At 43.3% G+C, this 19,890-nt stretch overlaps 1 protein-coding gene across 5 annotated transcripts in view; it reads left to right on the top strand.

The window, feature by feature from the left end:
* Window positions 1-19,890, top strand: part of ITSN1 (intersectin 1) — a 190,614-nt gene that overhangs the window by 42,464 nt on the left and 128,260 nt on the right. For all 5 annotated transcript variants that reach the window (XM_075911169.2, XM_075911141.2, XM_075911179.2 and 2 more), the window contains exons 2-4: window positions 9,688-9,747; window positions 15,721-15,813; window positions 17,889-17,952. In XM_075911169.2, the coding sequence (XP_075767284.1) occupies window positions 9,720-9,747; window positions 15,721-15,813; window positions 17,889-17,952 (185 nt within the window). In that variant the 5' untranslated portion in view covers window positions 9,688-9,719. The remainder of the gene's footprint in view (window positions 1-9,687; window positions 9,748-15,720; window positions 15,814-17,888; window positions 17,953-19,890) is intronic.

Consider the following 19,890-nt stretch of genomic DNA (forward strand, 5'->3'; position numbering starts at 1 on the left):
AGACTGATAAGTTTTTTGTTTTTTTTATATATGTAGAATATACAGATCATGTGGGGAATCTGCACAATATATTATTTGAAGACTACCTGCATTAGATAGCAAGCTCCATTTTGTTAGGTTGTCTTTTGCCTTCCTGCTGTCTTTTTACCCATATGAAGTTCTAACAGGTGGTAGCACAGAGCTAGTCATTAAACTTCTTGCAGTCTAGTTAGAAAATTAAAAAAAAAAGATTTAAGATTTCCCTAAGGTTTAAGAGACAAAGAAAATATTGGATACATCCAACTACAAAATTTGCTTTTTAAATTGGATTATTTTATGTTCCATCAAGGCAGTATCAGAGCTGACCTAATAACAATGGGGTGGAGGAGTAAATTGGGAAATTCTCAAAATTACTGCTCCTCGCAGAGTAGTGCATAAGTGATAAATTTACATGTAGAAATTAATCAAGCTCTTCATGTAAGGCTTTTTAGAAGATGGCGGTGAGGATTAGGGGGAAACTGATAAGTAAGGGCTCTTTCCTTCTTGTTGGACCTTGGTTTTCTTTCTCTGTGCTATCCATTGTTTCACACACCGTATCTGCATGCCAGTTCACATCTCTAGTTCTCCATACATGCACACTTCATCATAGAAATGCTCCGTCTTGCTGTTCTTCCCTATGTTACCCACAACACCGTGGCGATTCCATTCACCCATCAATCCTGATAATCTGAATGACATAGTTAAGGTTGCTAGGATGCTGTTTACGTAACTCCATTATATGAGTGTGTTAATGAATTATCAAAATTAGGTTATGGTTTGTTTGTTTTCTTGAAAAGTGCACAATAAAAATGAGCTAAGAATGAGCAGTCATAATTTTTGGCTAATAAAGTTTGTTTAGTCATCCATGTATATTCTCTGAACAATGGCAGCCACAGTATGGTGTGCCAGGATGTCTTGAGCAGCTGTCCTTTCCTACTTCAGTTGCTCAGCAGCTCCTGCATTGCACTCATGCCACACGATAGTACTGGAAGGAGGACAGTGTGTTTGGTTATTTTGCTTGCTTCCATGCTAGGCTGTGAGAGCTGTAGGGAGATTGGGATAGGAGTTTGCTAGGCACTTACCTAGACTCAGACATAGCCAAAGAATGGCTCTTTTCCCCACCTAGCCATCCAGGGGGAGGAGAAAAAAGGAAAGAGAACCAAGAATCAGTTATGGCTCCCTGTAACTCTGCCCAAACCTGGAATCACCTGAATGTACTCCATTTGGCAAAACGTTTTCAAAGAACCCTTTGTGAGATTGCAGTGTGCACTGACCACTCACCCAAGGATGTCAAATTGTGGTTGTCTGGCTAATTGTGTAGTTGATACGGACCGCTCTGCAGAGCCACAGCAGGAGTAGTTCCAGGAGCCAGCTCTAGCGCAGTCCCGGCTCCGGGAGCCACATGCACTGGGGCTCTGCATTTTACATGTAGTTAGAGCTGCCAGGCTCTTTCTACATTTTGAAATGCAGAGGCACAGTGTCCCAGACCAGCGCAAGCCGGGACTGCTCAGTCCCGACTTGTGCTGAGTCCAGCAGCCCTTGTTCGCAGCAGCCAACCCTGATAGAGGCAGTGGTGTGTGGCAGGCGACACCTCGGCGATGTCCTGTCCTTCTGTCCTCTGCGAGTCAGCAAAGGGGGAAGTGAAGCGAATAGCTGATACTCTTGTCGACTATCCAATGAGTTTATGCTTATCAGGTAGTTGACTATTCGCTAACATTCCTACATTCACCATCCCCTGCATGAAGGGTGTGAAGTTTAGGAGTACACTGTGCTATCTCTAAGCAATACTGGAGTCTCCTTCATGTTGAGAATTCGCTAGCAAAGGATATGTGAGTGGCTTCCAATTTTTGCACTACCAGAATACTGCAGAAGTTCAGGAACAGGGCTCAGAATCTACCCCCAAAGTATTGCTTTGTAGTCTCTGATCATCTTGCTATAACATGTTTGGTCCTAAAGCTGTAAAGCTCGCTTAGACTTCATTATTTTGGCAAAGAAGGAGAAAAAAATCAGACTTCAACAATGACCTCCTTTATCTTGTTCTTCCCTGTTGCTTTGCCATCAGCAGCATCTCAGACTCCAGTGACACGCAGAGAATATCTGAAACGGAGTAGTTGGGAAACTGCACAAACATTTGAACAGAACAGTTCCAGCAATAACATCTTTAACGCATTAGTTAAAAAGAAAACTTCCTGATGCTGACAGCCCAGCTAACAGCTTTCTCTCTGAAAGTTGACACATTTCTTTTAGTTAGTAGGCTGCTATATTTTTCCAATAGACTTCTTTCTTGCAAGTTTTTTTTCTTTGTATCATAATAAAAAAAGCCCTTGGGTATAGATGAAATTAAACCCATAGACGGTTATTTTGAACAAATTCACTGTCAGTTATGTGAAGCAAAATGTATCGTCAGTGCTTCCCCAAGTACCTTTCAGTATCAGTTAATGCCCTGGTACCTGACCCCCCTAGGGGAATGTTGTCCAAGAAAGTGACAGTATTAACACTCTCCGAAGAATGTAATTGTTTTCTTTTGCTACACAGAACTTGTCAGGGACATATGTAGCTGTGAGGATAATCTGTGTTTAATAGTGTAAGTTTCAAGGCTCGTATGTATCATTTCTGGAGTGTTGGGAGATCTGGTGTTAGATATAGTCATAGGTTTTCTCTTTTCAAAATAGTCTTGCAAGTCAGAAATAGTGAGTTGCAGTATCTTGCATATTGAAATGGCTATTCTCTATTACTTGTAAATTTAAGTGACCGATATGTTAGGAGAAATTGTAGAACTGCAGTTGTCTCCTGACTGAGGCTAGATTAAAAAGCAACACTCAGGTTGGCCAAGAGTTCTTTGTTATTCCTTTCAGGAAACGTTTAAAATATCTACAACTTTTGATTTTGTTTTTAATGGTTCAGGTTCTGTAGGTTCCACATTGGAGTGTTGCTCTTTTTAAGACACAGGCTCCACAACTCCTCCCTCTAAGATTTTGGAGGCATGTCAGATTCTTAGACCTTGGGTCAAGTGCTGTAGCTCTCTTTAGAAATCTCACAGTGATAACTTTCTTGTGTTTTGTCAAATCTGCAGTGAAAGTATTCTTACAATGAGCAACATGTGCTAGGTCATCAGCCAAGACGACTATACAGCCGGTCCCCGACTTATGAACGAGTTACGGACCAAACACTTGGTCGTAACTCGACGTGTTCGTAAGTCGGACCCCATTCATTTATATGCGACCACGCTATTTGTAAGCGCAGATTGTGTTGATAACTCGGGGACCACCTTTATGACCCCTTAATGGGAGGTTTGGTCGTAAGTACGAACAGTCATAAATCTACCATTCGTAACTCGGGGACCGGCTGTAATATGAAATATACGGCAGAATATGGGTAAAACTGAGCAAGAGACCTAATTCTCCCCCAAGAAGTTCAGTCACAAATTTAGTTAATGCATTTTTTTTAATCTTGTCTTCTGGAATGGTGGCCAAAGCATGAAGAGGCATATGAATGTGTAGCATATCTGGTACATAAATACCTTACAATGCTGCCTATGAAAGTGATCACGTGTTCTCTCTTTCAAGGTGATGTTGTAAATAAGAAGCAGGCCACATTATCTCCCATAAATGCAAATAAACTTGTTTCGCTACGCAACTGCATGAACAAGTAGGACTTATAAGCTCTGAAGGTTTACATTGTTTTGTTTTTGAGAACAGTTATGTCATAAAATAAACTCTACATTTGTAAGTTGCACTTTCATGACAGATCACACTACAGTACTTGCATGAGGTGAATTGAAAAATACTGTTTTTATCATTTTTACAGTGCACATATTTGTAATGCATATAAAATAACCACTATAGATTTTATATTTTGTGGTGTAATTGAAATAACTATATTTGAAAATGTAGAAAAGAAGCCAAGGGTGCAGGGTGTCTGTGTTGTGACCTGCAACAGGGAATTGGAGTATGGAAGGGGGTAGGGTGCCAGGTGCAAGCTCTGGCTGGGAGGCACTTATTCTAGGCAATTCCTGGCCAGCAACCCAGTGGATCTCTCAGGTAGGCTCCCTGTCTCTTGCGCCCCCACACGCCACTGAAAGTCCCATGTGTGCATCTGCACAGTGCATGACATGCTGTGAGGGAGGCTATGCAAGCTGCCTGTCTGGGTTCTGGCCCATGGGAGCTGTGAGGATTGTGCTGGAGTGGCTCCACAAAGGCCTCCCTCCAAGGGGTGCATGCCATGCAGAGATTCACACTCTGGCCTCAGCAGCTGGCCACTTTGAGCCCGTGGGGCACAGCAGACAGAGAGCCTGACCGAGGGTCCTGCTGGGCTGCAGGTCATTGGCAACCCAGGGGATCGTGGTGGGCTGGATCCGAATGAATGTTTGGTAAGCTAGACTCAGTCTCAAGGGCTGTATTTTGCCTTCCCCTGATCTAGACCATCCTTGATAGATGTTTGTCTAGCCTGCTCTTAAAAATCACTGAGGATGGAGATTCCACAATCTCCCTATGCAATTTTTTCCAGTGCTTAACCACCCTGACAGAAATTATTTTCCCAATGTGCAACCTAAACCTCCTTTGCTGCAGTTTAAGACCACTGCTTCTTGTCCTATTATTAGATGTTGAGGAAAATAATTTTTCTCCCCCCCTCGTTGTTCTAATCTTTTAGGTATTTGAAAGCTGTGATGTCCCCTCCCTGTCTGTTATTTTCTAGACTAAACAAACCCAATTCTTTCAATCTTCCCTAATAAGTCATGTTTTCTAGACTAATAATTTTTCTGCTCTTTGGGACTTTCTCTAATTTTTCCTGAAATGTGGTATCTAGAACAGGACACACATACTCTAGTTGAGGCCTAATCAACAGAGAGTAAAGAGAGAGAATTACTTCCCATGTCTTGCTTACAACATTCCTATTAATGCATCCCAGAATGTTGTGTGTTGTGGGGTTTTTCCCCCAATAGTGTCACACTGACTCAGGCCCAGCTTTAGGAAGTGTGGGGCCTAATTCGAACAATTTCGACGGGGCCCTGCAGCAATTTTGGTTGAGCAAAAAAAAAAAAAAAACCACACAAGTTTCAATGGGAGGGCCAGAAATTTTTTTGGTTGAGGAGAGGGGGGGGGAAAAAAGTACACAAAAAATCCCCAGCTACCTCTCCTGCAAAGCCTCGGAGGTAGCTCACTCTCACTCACACTCACACTCACACGGCACAGGGAAACCCTGCGCTCAACTCACACTTCCTCTTCCGCAGTGCACCCGGCACACTTCCGGGTTCAGGACGCGGGGCCCAATTCGGGGGAATCGGACGAATCGGCCTAAGGCTGGCCCTGCACTGACTCATATTTAGCTTGTGGTCCACTATGACCCCCTAGGCTACATCTAGACTGCAGAGTTTTTTTCTGAAAAAAATACGTAAATTGCAAAGTGCAATTTGTGTATCTTTTTCCACTTATTTTCCAGAAGAGGCTTTTCCAAAATTTGGCCTGTCTACCTCCTCCTTTCGGAACATCCCTTATTCCTTTCACTGAGAGAAATACAGAGACGCCGAAAGAATGCACCTACTTTTTCAGGAACAGTTCCAAAAAAATGGACGTGTTCCCTGGATGCCTCGGAGTTTTTCCTGGGATCCCTCTGCAATCCCGGAAAAACTCTGCAGTCTAGACATAGCCCTAGATTGCTTTCCATAGTACAGGCAGTCCCCGGGTTACGTACAAGATAGGGACTGTAGGTTTGTTCTTAAGTTGAATCTGTATGTAAGTCGGAACTGGCGTCCAGATTCAGCCGCTGCTGAAACTGACCGCCAGTTCTGACTTACATACAGATTCAATTTAAGAACCCCAAGCGTCCCCAAGACAGCTGCTGCTGAAACTGATCAGCGGCTGATTCCAGGAAGCCCGGGGCAGAGCAACTCTGCCTCCGGCTTCCTGTAGTCAGCGCTGGTCAGTTTCAGCAGCGGCTGACTTGGGGACGCCTGGGGCAGAGCAGCTGAGGTGCTGCTGGGTTGCTCCAGTAGTGCCACTCCTCAGCGCTACTGGACCAACCTGGCAGCACCCCAGCTGCTCTGCTCCAGGCATCCTGAATCAGCCGCTGCTGAAACTGACCAGCAGCGGCTGAATCAGGACGCCTGGGGCAGAGCAGCTGGGGTGCTGCCGGGTTGGTCCAGTAGTGCCCAGAGCGGCGCTGCAGGACCAACCGGCAGCGCCCCAGCTGCTCTGCCCCAGGGTCCACAAGTCTCCGAAGCGTGGTACCCCGCCGCGACTGCGGCTTTGCTCCCGGTGCCCCTGGTCTGCTGGGGACGGTCCCCAGCAGACCAGAGGCACCGGGAGCAGCTTTTCTCGCCCCGGAGGTCGAGGTGGCGGGACCGCTGCGCTCTGGGCGGTCCCGCTGCCTGCGAGCTCCGGGGCGAGAGAGCCCTGTTCGTAAGTGCGGATCCGACATAAGTCGGATCCGCATAACTCGGGGACTGCCTGTACTCCTTCCCATTTTGTATGTGTTTAAGTGATTGTTCCTTCCTAAGTGTAGTAGTTTGCATTTGTCCTTGTTGAATTTCATCTTGTTTCTCAGACCATTTCTCCAGTTTGTCTAGATAATTTTATCCTCCAAAACACTTGTAACTCCTCCCAGCTTGGTATCATCCATTCATATTATAAGTGTACTCTGTATACATTATCTACATCATTGATGAAGATACTGAACAGAACTGGTCCCAGAACTGATCTCTGTAGAACCTCACTCATTATACCTTACCTTCTGATGTTTGAATTGATTCCTTTATTACTTATTCCATTATCTTTCCTGGTACAGAAGTTAAAGCTGCCCCGTCTATAGTTCATACATGTATGTGTGTGTAAATATGTATATGTACAAACACATAAGATATAACTGTTAGACACTTTCCAAATATGTAAGATGTAACTCTGCCCCAGAGAGATTTCTTCCTAATAGTTTAAAAAAAAATCCAAAACTCTTAACTAAGAGTTTTGACTGTATTATAATGCTGAGTTATTAACTCTATTTTATACATAAGGAACACTGAGGTTTCAGACCCAACTGAGTGCACCATCAAATCTCTGAAGGTCTTCATTCCTGTATAAAGCTAAGGCCCCCGCCCCCCTGTGGAATTTCCTTGGACATAATAATCAACCTCTCTTTAGAGCAAATAATCAGGATTACACTGCCAATACCAAACCTAATTTTGCAATGCCTTTCTAGGATATGTTAATCTTTGTGTCTCTTCTCTCTCTCTCCTCCCCCCCCTTGTTTGTTTTTCTGTTGCATCTCTCTTTTTCCAGTTAAGTATATCTCTGTATTTATCTCAGAGCTGGAAGGGATCTGAGAGGTCATCCAGTCCAGTCCCCTGTCCTCATGGCAGCACCAAGTACCACCCTGATAGATTTATCCCTGATCCCTAAAATGGCCCCCCTCAAGCATTGAACTCACAACCCTGGGTTTAGCAGGCTAATGCCCAAACCACTGTGCTATCCTTCCCCAAGTCTAAATTTCAGCTCTTTCCATTTTTATCTTCCACTTTTTTCAATGTATTTTTCTGCTTCCCCCCCGGCTTATTTCTCTCACTGCATACTCCCTTTTCACTCTAATGTTTTCTCTGCAGTTTGGTACAGATTTATGCATTCATAAGCATTGAGCAGGGCACTAGTTATTAGATTTATTTTGTCTATCTAGTGATAAGCTTGCTCTTCCTGTGGATTTCCTGAGCTACATGTGAGAGATTCTTTTCAAATGACTGAACTCTGCAGTGCTTGCAAGCACTCTTCTGCCCCAGTATTCATAATAATTGATTTTTTTAACTTGTAATAGATGACTACATTAAATGGATTTTTGTTTTTTGTTCCTTTTACTTTGGTTTTGTCTCTTATCTGGTCTTGTAGTGTTTTCCTCCCCCCTCTCCACTTAACCAGCCACCTCTGGTTCTATTTTCTGTCTACTATTTCTGTCTGCAAACACTCCCACATAGTAAACAGTTGAAGGGTGCAGGAGCAGATCTTCTATTTTGCTGATTCCTTTCTTTAAGTTGTAAGTATAAAATTGTCCATGCTGCACTGATAAAGTAGTATATCTATGGAGCTGGAACACTTTGCATAGGAAACTGCTTTAGCATCTGCTGTTTAAGAAACAAAATCCAGAATACATAGGAGTTGGGGGAGAGAGGGGCATGGTTTTGTTTGCTGGGGTATATATGATAGTGAAACAAAAAGGATAAAGTGCAAATCATTTAAAGTTGGAATGCCTTTTGGAGCTATTACTCTTATTGACTAAATAGTTAAAGATTAAAATGAAAGTTGGATTATGATATCATTGTACTGACTTGCATCAAGTGCCATGATTTTATGCTTCTTGGATTTTGAAGGAATTGACACTGATCTTAATTAGAAAATCTAGCTGTGGTTAAGGAACATAATTCAAAGTTAAGGAACATAATTCAAAATTTGTGGAGTGAGATAATGCAATAGAAACCACAGATAGATTATAGGTGAGTTGTTGTATCTTAAGACTAGTCTCTTCCTTTGTCACTTTTTCTAAATTACAATTTTAGTGGGAACTTGGCTTTCATTACATGATTTTCAGTAATAGTGACCGGGGGTGGGGGAGAGTAGTTTCAGTGACAATGGTGGAGGTGAATGCATGTAATATATTTAGGTTTATTGACACATCAATATCAGAAATGCTTAAAGACCACTATGGAAGTCAGACAACCTGGAACAGCAGTTTTCTTTTAATACCATTCTTTTGGTACGTTTGTATTTTAATAATTTTGATACATTTTGTTGCTGTTTAAACAGCCTACATTATTCTCCCTTCAGTCCTAGTGCCTTTTTTCCCCTGTTGTCCAGAGAAAACAGTGGAATCTCCTAGGACAGGAGACAAGTTATTCACTGCTTGTTGGTTCTGTCACTGGCCATTGTCCCTCTGGCTCAGTTCATGTCACTTTTTGTGAGGAGTAAAAAAGGGGGGGGGGGCATTTTTCTAAGTTAGACTCCCTGGAATTGCTTTAACTTTGAAGAATAAGCAGTATTAAGTGAACATTTTAAATGGATGCATGGCGTTCTCACCAAATTAATTTTTGCCTTATGTTTCTGGCAAAAGTCTTATTTACAGTCTAGTCATTAGTTTCAATTTTTGTATTTCTTATTTTACAAGAAAGACTACCTGATCATGATGGTGCATCTTTATCAAATATTCTTTATTTTTTAAAATGGCTCAGTGGAGAGAGTATGCGTTTTCATCAGCTGTGGAATTAGATTTCCTGTTCTTGCACTTGTATAGTACAGAGATGTTGTACCCAATGCAAGTAATATTTTGATCAACTTGTTCAGCTGTTGCAAGAATCTGGTCTGTGTGGCTGATTTTAATTCTTCCCTGTACATCGCTCTTCTATTATAAAGAATGGTACTTAGCTTTTGAGGATTTTCTTTTCACAAGAGTGAAATTTAGCTATTCACTAGTAAAGGCAAACAGCAGAAATTCATGGGATGTTGCAACACCAGTATGCATTAGCTTATCCTTAATAGTTTATTTTATATTTATACAGTGCTTTATCTGTTATCCTAATTTTTCACATAGCATCTGGTTATAAATGATGATAAAGTGTTTTTTTTTAAAGTTGAACATCTATTATATTTCCTTGCAATGAAGATCTATTTATCTTAACATACTACCTTTCTGTTTCAGGCATCTATTAGCAAGCTAAAAGTAACTGAACCATGGCTCAGTTTCCAACACCTTTTGGCGGTAAGATTTTTGTTGTTTGATTTATTTTGTTTTTAAACCAGAAAAATTATATTTCTTTCTAAATGAATTCTAGACAGTAATGTCCATGAGACTCATTCCCCTAGAGTACCAAAGACCCATTCACCAAGATGAGTACCAGAAGAGCAGATAGCTAAGCATTAAAGGGTATGTCTGCTCTATGAAATTAGGTCTAATTTATTGAGGTAAACTTTCAGGATTTGATTTTATAAAGTCAAAGGTGCATGTCCCCACTAGGCACATTTGATCAACAGAGTATCGCCACTACCATGGCTACCATTGACTCTTACAGTAATGCACTATGGATAGCCATCCCACAGTTCCTGCCAACCATCGGCAATGTGAATGTCTCTGATGAGACAGTTGCAGGTAGTTCCACCTCCTCTCCCTTCTCAAAAGCAATGGCAAACCAATCATTTTGCTTCTTTTCCCCTGGTTATCCATGCAAATGCTATGTAGCATGGCAAGCATTGACCCTGTTCTGCACTGCTTGCTGCAGCAGTGTATAGCTAACAACTTCATTATCCTGCAGTTTGTCCAGAGCCTAGCCAGGAGTCTCCTGTGTGAGGAAGAAAGTGAGGAGGCCACATCCACAGACATGCAGGAAACCACTGAATAAAGTAGTTGGCAGAGGTTGGGCATGTTGATACAATTGAACATTGATATTGGTCCTGGGAAACAAGCACAGACTGGCTCATCGGTTAACCGTTTAAATGAATACACTATCACACATGGCTACATTTCTATCACTATCCCTTGTTGGGATAGTAAATAAAGATTCTGTTGTTCTGAAATCATGCATTTTTATTTAGACGACACTGAATGGAAAAGGAATTATGGCATCGCAAGGGTCTAATACTATAGAGAGGGGTCGGGGGCACAAGGATATGGAGCTTATTACATTCACCCTGTGTAGAAATCGAAGCTGTGGAAATGACAGCCTTCTGCTCCATGAGCCATCTCTCAGAATTGAGTGAATGGCTTCCCGGGCCTTCCCTTTCACTGCCTTGCATTTGAAGACATTTGGGGGAGGAGGCTATAGAAACTGGTGAGGAAGGCATGTGGGTGCAGTGGGGCTCTGTGCTCTAGCTGCTTTTCCTGCACCTCTCCCACATGCCTCATCAGGTTTGTTTGCTCTATCATGAGCCTCAACATCTCATCCCATGTGTTAAATTCATGTTCTCTGCATGCTCATCTGTTCTGTTTGGCATAGATGACTTCTAGCAGCATGAGTTCCGTGCTTTGAGTTGTGCCCTATCAGTGCAGGCGAATTGCATGATCTTGTTAAACATTTCATCGCTTGTATATCTTTTCCCCATTCTAATCTGTGAAAGCCTAACTGGTACAAGCTACTCCTGACTTGCGATGCGATCCGTTATTGGGATAGCATCGCAAGTCAGGGGCGTCCTAACTTGAGCCCGCAATTACCACAGGTGTCGTGCGCCATTGTAAATGCGGGGCCAACGACATAAGTCGGGGGATTTCGGCCCCCTCTGCACTTATGGAAATGGTCGTAAGTGCAGGAGGTTGTAAATCGGGCCGTCGTAAAGCAGCGGCCTCCTGTATAGCAGGGGCAGATACCACAGACCAGCCACCAACTGCGTTAGGGGAGAAAAAAAAAGCAAACTTTACAGAATGTACATTGTAAAACACAGAGGATAAACTTTTTTCAGTGAAGCAGGTGTTACGTACAAGGCCAAATTTTTTATTGAGTGCCTTCTGGTAAGGTTTAAAACAGGCAAAGAGCTGGGCAGCAGAACTTATTTTACAGGCTGTCATAAACGACTCATTAGAAGGGGTCTTTAACTTCAGCTTTGAAAATGTGGGAAAGGGTGCTTGCAAACTACAGCCCTTACTGTATGTGTGTTCGCATTTCCAATAGGGAGCAGTGGGTTTGTTGTGGACAGGCACAAAGCATAGCTGTTCTCTGGGATGATCCCTTAAGAGTTCATCACAAAGAATTGCCTCAGTGCTATCAATTACAAAACTTCTCTCACTCATTCAGGTCACCATGCATGATATCCATCTTTTCTGAATCACAGAGCATGATAGGGACTGTATGCTGCATGAATATAGACAGAAACCTGAACCTTATACTGCTGTGCTTTGTGCTGGAAAGATGCCAGATCACTTACTGCTGACTCTGCATGGAGGACATAATAAGGTAGCCCTTCCTAGAAACCTTCTGAGAAGGATTGCAGAGTACTTAGATGAGAGCTTTGAAGAGATGTGCAAGGAGGATTCCTGCTCCATCTCCAGGCATGTTAACAAACTGTTCCAGAAGCACCTGCTGTGTGGGTGGACTGGTTACCACTATATCTCAATTATTCAGGGCAGATCAAGGATTAATCCCAATTACATTTAACCAATTACATTTACTGTGGCATGATTACAAATGTGCACTCACCAGAGGTTCCTCCCTTGCATCTGTCAGCAATAGGTCCTGGGAAGGGGTTGGCTCCAGAGTTAGGAAAAGACTCCTGTCTGTCAGAAAGAATGGATCCTCTGCTTTCCTGCTGAGCATTCTCCTCCTCTTCGTCATCTACAAAGTCCTCCTCATAACTGCCTGAAGCTGTTTGAAAAGTTGATTGGGAAATATCCACAGACAGTTTTGGGATAGTGGTCGGGTTTCCCCCTAGAATCCCACTCATAGAAGCAGCATATCAGTGGCTCTGACCGGGAGCAACTGTTTGCCTCCTTTTGTTTTCTGGTATGCTCGCCTGAGCTTCTTTATTTTCACACAGCATTGTTGGCTGTCTCTGCTGTGTCCTTTTTCTACATGCCCTATGTGATATTTAGCATAGATATCAGCGTTTCTTCTGCTTCAGAGGTGTGCCTGGACAGATTCTTCTCCCTACACAGCAATCAGATCTACTATCTCCTGCATACTCCATGCTGGAGCTCATTTACAACCCAGGGGGGCCGTGTCTGGGGGGCCAGCAGGAAGAGGGGGTGGGAAGCAGAGCTGGGGGGAATCGGGAGCCGTGGGGCTGGACAGGAGGAGGGGGGTGGGAAGCAGACCTGGCGAGGCGGGGGGGGTGCAGCCACAGGCCACTTGCCGCTGCTTGCTCTCCTGCCGGGACCCAGCTGAGCACTGCTCAGGTGGGCCTGGTGGGACAGGAAGGGGGGCAGGGCGGTGATGTACACAGCCAGGGGGTAGGGTCATGTACATCACCGCCTCCCCTTCCTTTTCCCGCCATGGCACTGAGTGGTGTACCCCTCAGCCGGGCTGCCATGGGAGAGGGGGGAGGTGACGTAGACAGCCCCGCCCCCTGGCCGTGTATGTCACTGCCCTGCTCGTCGTCCTCCCCCGCGGTGGCCAGGCTGAGCACGCAACACTCAGCCTAGCCGCCACGGAGGGAGGGGAAGGGGGTGGGGCGGTGACGTACACAGCCAGGGGGCAGGGCTGTGTACATCACCGCCCCCTTCCCTTCCTGCTGTGCCCCTCAGCCAAGCTGCCGGGGGAGCCAGCAGCGCAAGGGGCTGTTTGGGCTCCGCTGGGGTGGGAGGGGAAGGAAGGGCGGTGATGTACACAGCCCCGGCCCCGTATGTCACCGCCCCGCCACCCTCCCTCGCGGCAACCCGGCTGAGCAGGCAGCACTCAGCGAAGCGCCATGGCGGGGGGGAAGAGAAAGAGGAGGCGGGGAGAGATGGAGGGGAGAGAGGCAGGAGGAGAAGAGAAAAGGAGGGGAAGAGAGGCAGGAGGGGGAGAAGAGAAAGAAAGTCAGAGAGCAGGAAGCGGAAGAGAGCTGAGAGAGAGGGGGGAGGCTGTAGGGAGAGAGCGAGAGCGAGCTCAGGAGAGAAGACCTGAAAATCCTGTCTTATAACGGGCTAATTGGCTAGTTTATAAAGAAAAACCTGGAGGATAAAAAGAAGAGCGGAGAAACAAATGCAAAAGTGTTCTCACTAGACAGTGAAAATAGATTGTTACATATGTAGGGAAATCTGGAGAAGGTATTTTTCAATGTCATTGTACTGTAAAAACATAGATTAATGTGAAAATTGCTAAATATTGAACTACAAACTTCAAATTTACTCTGGAGGACCAAGTAGTACAAAATATTCCTATCTCTAGAATTTTTCATTTAGTCAGGAGTATAGTGTATGTGCTCTTTTCCTACCTTGTGCTTCATTGTTGCCTATTTTATATCCTCTTGCATATTCACACCCTTCTTGGATGAATGTGATGCTTACTTCTACTTCTGTGATGGTACAAATCCATTTAATGCACAACTGTTGATGGCTTGTGATGCTACTTCGCTGAGTTTAGAAGACACTGTATCACATGCTGTGCTGCATATGCTGTTTGAGTGGGATTAGTGCCTTAAATAAGCAAAAGCACATAAACTTTTCTGTCTTTCATTAAGCCAGACCTCTTTTAAATATCATCACAAATTGCATTACATGTTGTATGGGTTTATAATCTAAGATCTCAGTAAGCAAAAAATTGCTGAAGCATTGCTTAGGAGTTCATTTCAGTCTTTGGTGGTTTGTTATTCATATGGCTGACTATATTTGAGGATATGTATGAATGTCAACTATAGATTGGTTGGATATGAGATTATGTAGAGATAACATATTAAAGTATTAAAAATGATTCCCCCAAGTGGAAATGACTCCTCATAATTTGTTCCCTACAACTAAAAGTCTAAGTAGTATAAGTTTAAGTAGAAGAAGGATATAAGTGTTTAGATTGTGTTATCAAGCTTGATAAGTGTTTAGAATTATTATTATTATTTATTATTATTATTTAAGATTGTTAAATGTTTAGATTTATAATTATTGCCCTTCTAGAATATAATTTGTTAGGAATGTAATATTAGGTCATGTAACTTAAAACTGTTAAAAATATAATACTATATAGCCAGAAACAGCTCCCCTCTCTGTGTCCCAGGGCACTCTCAAACTTATTGTTACACAATTGATGTCTGTTCTCTTCAAAGCATTGTGAAGCAATTAACCCTAATCGCAAAGTGAAACATTGTAACTATAACAGGTAACTAATTCAGCACTCAGAAAGAGAATGTTTTAAGAAATGTCACCCAGAAACTTGTGACTTTTTGTAACTACAACTCTTGTATATGTAAAGTTATTATTATACAAAATACTGTATGTGAAACATTAATTAGGGAATGTATGTAAGAGAGAGAGAGTGCTTGGACAATGAATGAATGGTTTTGAGAGGTGCCAGCCTGAGAATGCAGCAACAAAGGGCTGAAGAAGGTGTCAGGTGCCAGTGCAACCAAAAGGTGTCAAGTGGAGAAAACCAAGTACTGGAGGTCCACCCTATGAGATCACTGACGAGCACCTGACAGCCACCCTGGACATTAGCATGATGCAGCAATTCCCATAGACTGGCATAGGAAGAAATTCCTATAAGAACTGGACTAAAAGACTATGGAGTCAGAGTCCAAGGTTCTGCTGCCAGCCTACCAGGAGCTTCAGATGCGCATCTGATCAGGACTTCGCTCCCCACTACCATCACTTGTGTACAGAATACCTGGCCAGTATTCTGTCACAAGCAACTTCCAGGCTGGTAACTATAACAAATACACAGAACTTGGATGAATGATTGAATTAATGTCTATATCTCTGTGTGTGTGTGTGTGTGTGTGTGTGTGTGTGTGTGTGTGTGTGTGTGTGTGTGTGTAAGGGTTAAGTAGTGATAGGAATAAGTATCTAAACAACATTGTTTGCTTCTATCTTTTCTTTATTCTTTATTATCTTTACAATAAGTGTGGCTTTTTGCCTTATCCCCTCATAAGATCCTGCTTGCTTTTATTGGTACAACAATTATTTATCCATTCTAATATTTGTTTTTCCTAGCAAATTAATTATATCAGTACCACCAAGTCACACATTTAAACTATTTTAAAACTTTGTGTACATAAGACTTGTAGGGGGAGAAAAGTAATGTACCTTGTTTCTGACTTGGATATTTTCTTTCTATGCCAGGCAACCTGGATATCTGGGCCATAACTGTGGAAGAGCGAGCTAAACATGATCAGCAGTTCCATAGTCTGAAACCAACATCTGGATTTATCACTGGTAATTTGATACTTTCCACATCCAATTCCATTTAATTATATCTATAATTCATAGTAAATAATTGTGCACAAAATGTATGGGAAAAATGCAGGCATGGCTTGATTCATACTATATTTCAGCTCTCGTGTATCCCTCTGCCATATCAACTTCATCTCTTTTTGAATCTTGCTGAAAAACTTATCTTTTCTCTGGTTTATATCACTTGATTTTTTTCTCTCTTTATATTCCTGCTCTGTAAAGCAATGCTACTCTATCTTATAGAGATGCTTGCTACTTCATAACAGTCATTATGATTTTGTGGTTCTGATTCTGTGATAGTGTGATGACTTGATGTTTACTTAGGTTTGATAAGTAGGGCCATTGCACTGTCTCAATACATTGTTGTGTTGATTGATCAATATGTGAAAAATACAGTCTTAAATATGTCGTACCTGTTTAAATAAAATCAGTTTAACATTTTAGTTAAACCAGTTCAAACCTCTGTATAGACAGCCTTTTATAGCCATTTAGAAGTGGCACATATCGGTTTAGTTTGTGAGGATTAAGCAATAAATCCACAACCATAGCTTTCACTAATTTAACAAAATTGTCTTTTAAATCGCTGCAGAGTAGGCTAAATACCATAGAGTGATAACAGGATCTTGTACTATGGGGCTGCATTTAGACTGTCATGATTTTGCGCAAAAGCAGTTGCCTATCTACACTGGCCGCAAGTATTTGTGCAAGAACGCTGACTTCGTAATGTACAAAATCAGTGATTCTTGTGCAAATACTCCGATGCTCCCGCTCAGGGATAAGCCCTCTTGCACAAGTATTCTTGCGCAAGAGGGCCAGTGTAGACAGCCACGTTAATTTCTTGCGCAAGAAAGCCCGATGGCTAAAATGGCCATCGGAGCTTTCTTGTGCAAGAAAGCATCTACACTGGCACAGATGCTCTTGCGCAAAAGATTTGCTTTTGCGCAAAGGCACATGCCAGTATAGACACTCTCTTCCGCAAATACTTTTAATGGAAAAACTTTTTAATATCCATCCATTAAAAGTATTTGCGCAAAATCATGCCAGTCTAGATGCAGCCTGGCAGTTGGGTGGCTCTGTTTGGTTCTCTTTCCCCTCTCATCGCAGCTATGTGTGAAGAAAGAGAATGGAGATGTATTGTTTTCCTTGCTATCAACCTGTTAGGAGGCGTTCAAGAGTCTCACCTCAAATCTGTGGTCTTGAGCCTCATCTGTGGTCCTAAAGAGCCACTTATGCCTCTCACAACACAAGTTGATTATTTCTGCTCGTCATATGACATAAAATCTGTTCTGTCTCTGTATGTAACTTAATTTTGTAAAAAGTGTATATGTAATAATTCTTGTAGCCTTTCTACTCCTTTCCTTCATAGATCATCAAGTTTCCTTTTCAGGAACCTAATCCTACTGGACCTAACCCTAAACTTCTGTCTTCCTCATCCTTATCTACCTTTACCACTCCACTGGACGAAAGATGGGAAACTACCTCAGAATTTTTGCTGTTGCCCTTCTTAATGGCTAATTAGTCTCAAAGATTGCTTTGCTCAGTTTTTCTTGACTGGTCTCTATTGTACCTTAAATACCCATGGAAAAATAGAAAGTTTTAGATTTGCATTGATGGAAAATAGTGTTTCCTGTGGAGAAAGCATGTGCTTCCTTTATTTTGCTAGGCATATGATTCCAAGAAAGAGCCATTAAACATGTATTGAGCAGCAGGAACCATATGTTTCCTAATGTCCATCTCAATAGATTTTTCCTGAAAAATGTTGATGTCCAGTTAACTTAAAATGGAAGCAACTTCTGCAGATTTAAATATGGAAGCATGAGGTAGATATTCCCCTACAGATACCCGTGATTCACTAGTACCTAAAATTACATCTGTAATATTGCTTGCAGATTGCTAAATGGTAAGCTGAATTTAAATAATATCCTGTCGTATGTTCCATGTTATTATATATGCTTTTTAATGATGGCCTTTTGAAAGCTTTGACTTTTTATCTCTGTCCTCTCCTGGGTATTGTTAGCAGTCCTTCTGAAATGATGCCTTTCTAACTTATTTTACAGGTGATCAAGCTAGAAACTTTTTTTTCCAATCTGGATTGCCTCAACCAGTGTTAGCACAAATATGGTAAGTATTAAAAAAAAAAAATATCTTGAGTTATATTGGCGCAAGGAATTCAGTAACACACACATTGCACTTAATATGTTGCTGTTTAAAATCACTCGCTTTGCTCAGCTTATAGTCTAAAAATTAACACGACAAAAGCACTTGTTGCCATGATCCAGCTGTGATTTTTTTTTTTTTCAAAGTTACTAATATATTTCATATGCTTCTTGCAGAAAGTAGTCCTCTTACTGGAAAGTGACATTAGTAACAGGAGGTGGTTTGATAGAAAGTGTATGAAGAAACCATATAAAATATTTTTGGCTTTGTTAAATTAATATAGTCATAAAATGCCATGATTTTTAAAAAAATATTAAGATACTAGGTATACCATCTGAACTGGACCTTCATAGGTATCATAACACTTATAATCTGCAGAAAATCTATTTTAATCTTAGCTTTGGGATAACAGGGTTTTGAGACGGGGAACAATGTTTTTATTCTTTCTGGGCAGTGAACAAATAAAAATTTGCAAAAATTCATTAAACTGCTAATAAACCCAATGGGAAAATGTAATCTAGTTTCTTCATGTGGGTCTTTCAGATTGCTACTGTTTCAAATATATCAGAGTTGATTCACAAAGCTAGTTTTAATTAAAATCTTGAAGAAAACTTGAGAGCTGCGCCCCCTGCTCACTGTGCTCACCAGTCCCCCTCTCTCTGGCAGCTTTCATAGCCAAAGAGCATGAGAGCTACACTCACCAACCCCCCTCTCTGGGATAGGTGTTTGGCGGGGAGCAGGGGGACAGGAGCAAGCTGGGGGGTAGGTGTCTGGCCAGGAGGGAGGGGGCAGGAGCAGGCTAGGACTGTAGGGTCTTGGGGGAAGGGACTGGGGATGCAGGATCTCAGTGAAGGGTGTGTGTGAGGGTGTGCGAGGTCTTTGGCAGGGTGGTAAGTGAGGGGGCTCAGGGTGCAGGGTCTTGGTGGAGGAGGTGTGTGAGGGGGTTGGGGTGTGAGGTCTCAGCTTGGGGGTATGAGTGAGTGGGCTGGGAGTGTGGGGTCTTGGCAGGGCATGTGCGAGGTGAGTGGGAGTGCAGGGTCTCCATGGAGTGTGTATGTGAGGGGGCTGGGAGTGTGGGTTTTCGGAAGGGTGGTGAAGAAGGGGGCTGGGAGTACAGGGTCTCTGCAGGGCGGTGAGTGAGCAAGCTGAGGCTGCACTGGAAGCCTGTGCTGGTGCTCCAGCCTCATCTCTCCCAACCAGCCTTGACCCTGCACCCCCCACCCACCTCATTCACCACCCTGCCAAGCAGTGGGAGACGCTTCCGTGAAGTGCGTCCCTGCGCTGCTGTTCCCCAAACCGGGGGAGGGGGAAAGGAAGTGGCAGCATGCAGGGAACCTTGAGGCTTTCCCCCATCCCCCAGGAAGCTGGTGCTGGTGCTTCAACTTTGCAGGTAAGAAAGGGCGAGGCTGGAGCACCAGCACCAACTTCCTGTGGGGAGGGAGAAAGCCCCAAGTCTCCCTATACTGCCGCTTCCCTTCCCCTGGCTCAGGCAACAGCAGCACAGGGACGTGCTTGAAGGAGGCTTTTCCTGCTGCTCGTGGTGAGTGAGGAGGGAGTGGGGGTGCAGGGGTCTCAATTTGGTGGTGAGGCTGGAGCACCAGCATGGGCTCCTTACTTCTGGGGGAGCTGGGGAGGCTGAGCTGGAGCTGGTGAATGAGGGGGCTGGGTGGAGGGGCAGGAGTGAGAGAGCCTCCAGCATGTCCCACTGCTGCTGACTGTGCTGCCCATGAAGCTCCCTCCACTTTGGCTTTGCCTGCAAGGGAGGCAGGCAGTGCACAAAGAGCCCTTTGTGGTATGACCCTGGCTTGTGCCCAGGGCTTTTCCATGCTGTGCCCGCTGACAGCGTGGGCTCCAGCTGGGCAGGCTTTTCCCTACCCTCTGCAGCGCTCCGAGATCCCTCTC

This window comes from Pelodiscus sinensis, chromosome 1 (assembly GCF_052426305.1).
Source record: "Pelodiscus sinensis isolate ZL-2025 chromosome 1, ASM5242630v1, whole genome shotgun sequence".
Lineage (NCBI taxonomy): Eukaryota > Metazoa > Chordata > Testudines > Trionychidae > Pelodiscus > Pelodiscus sinensis.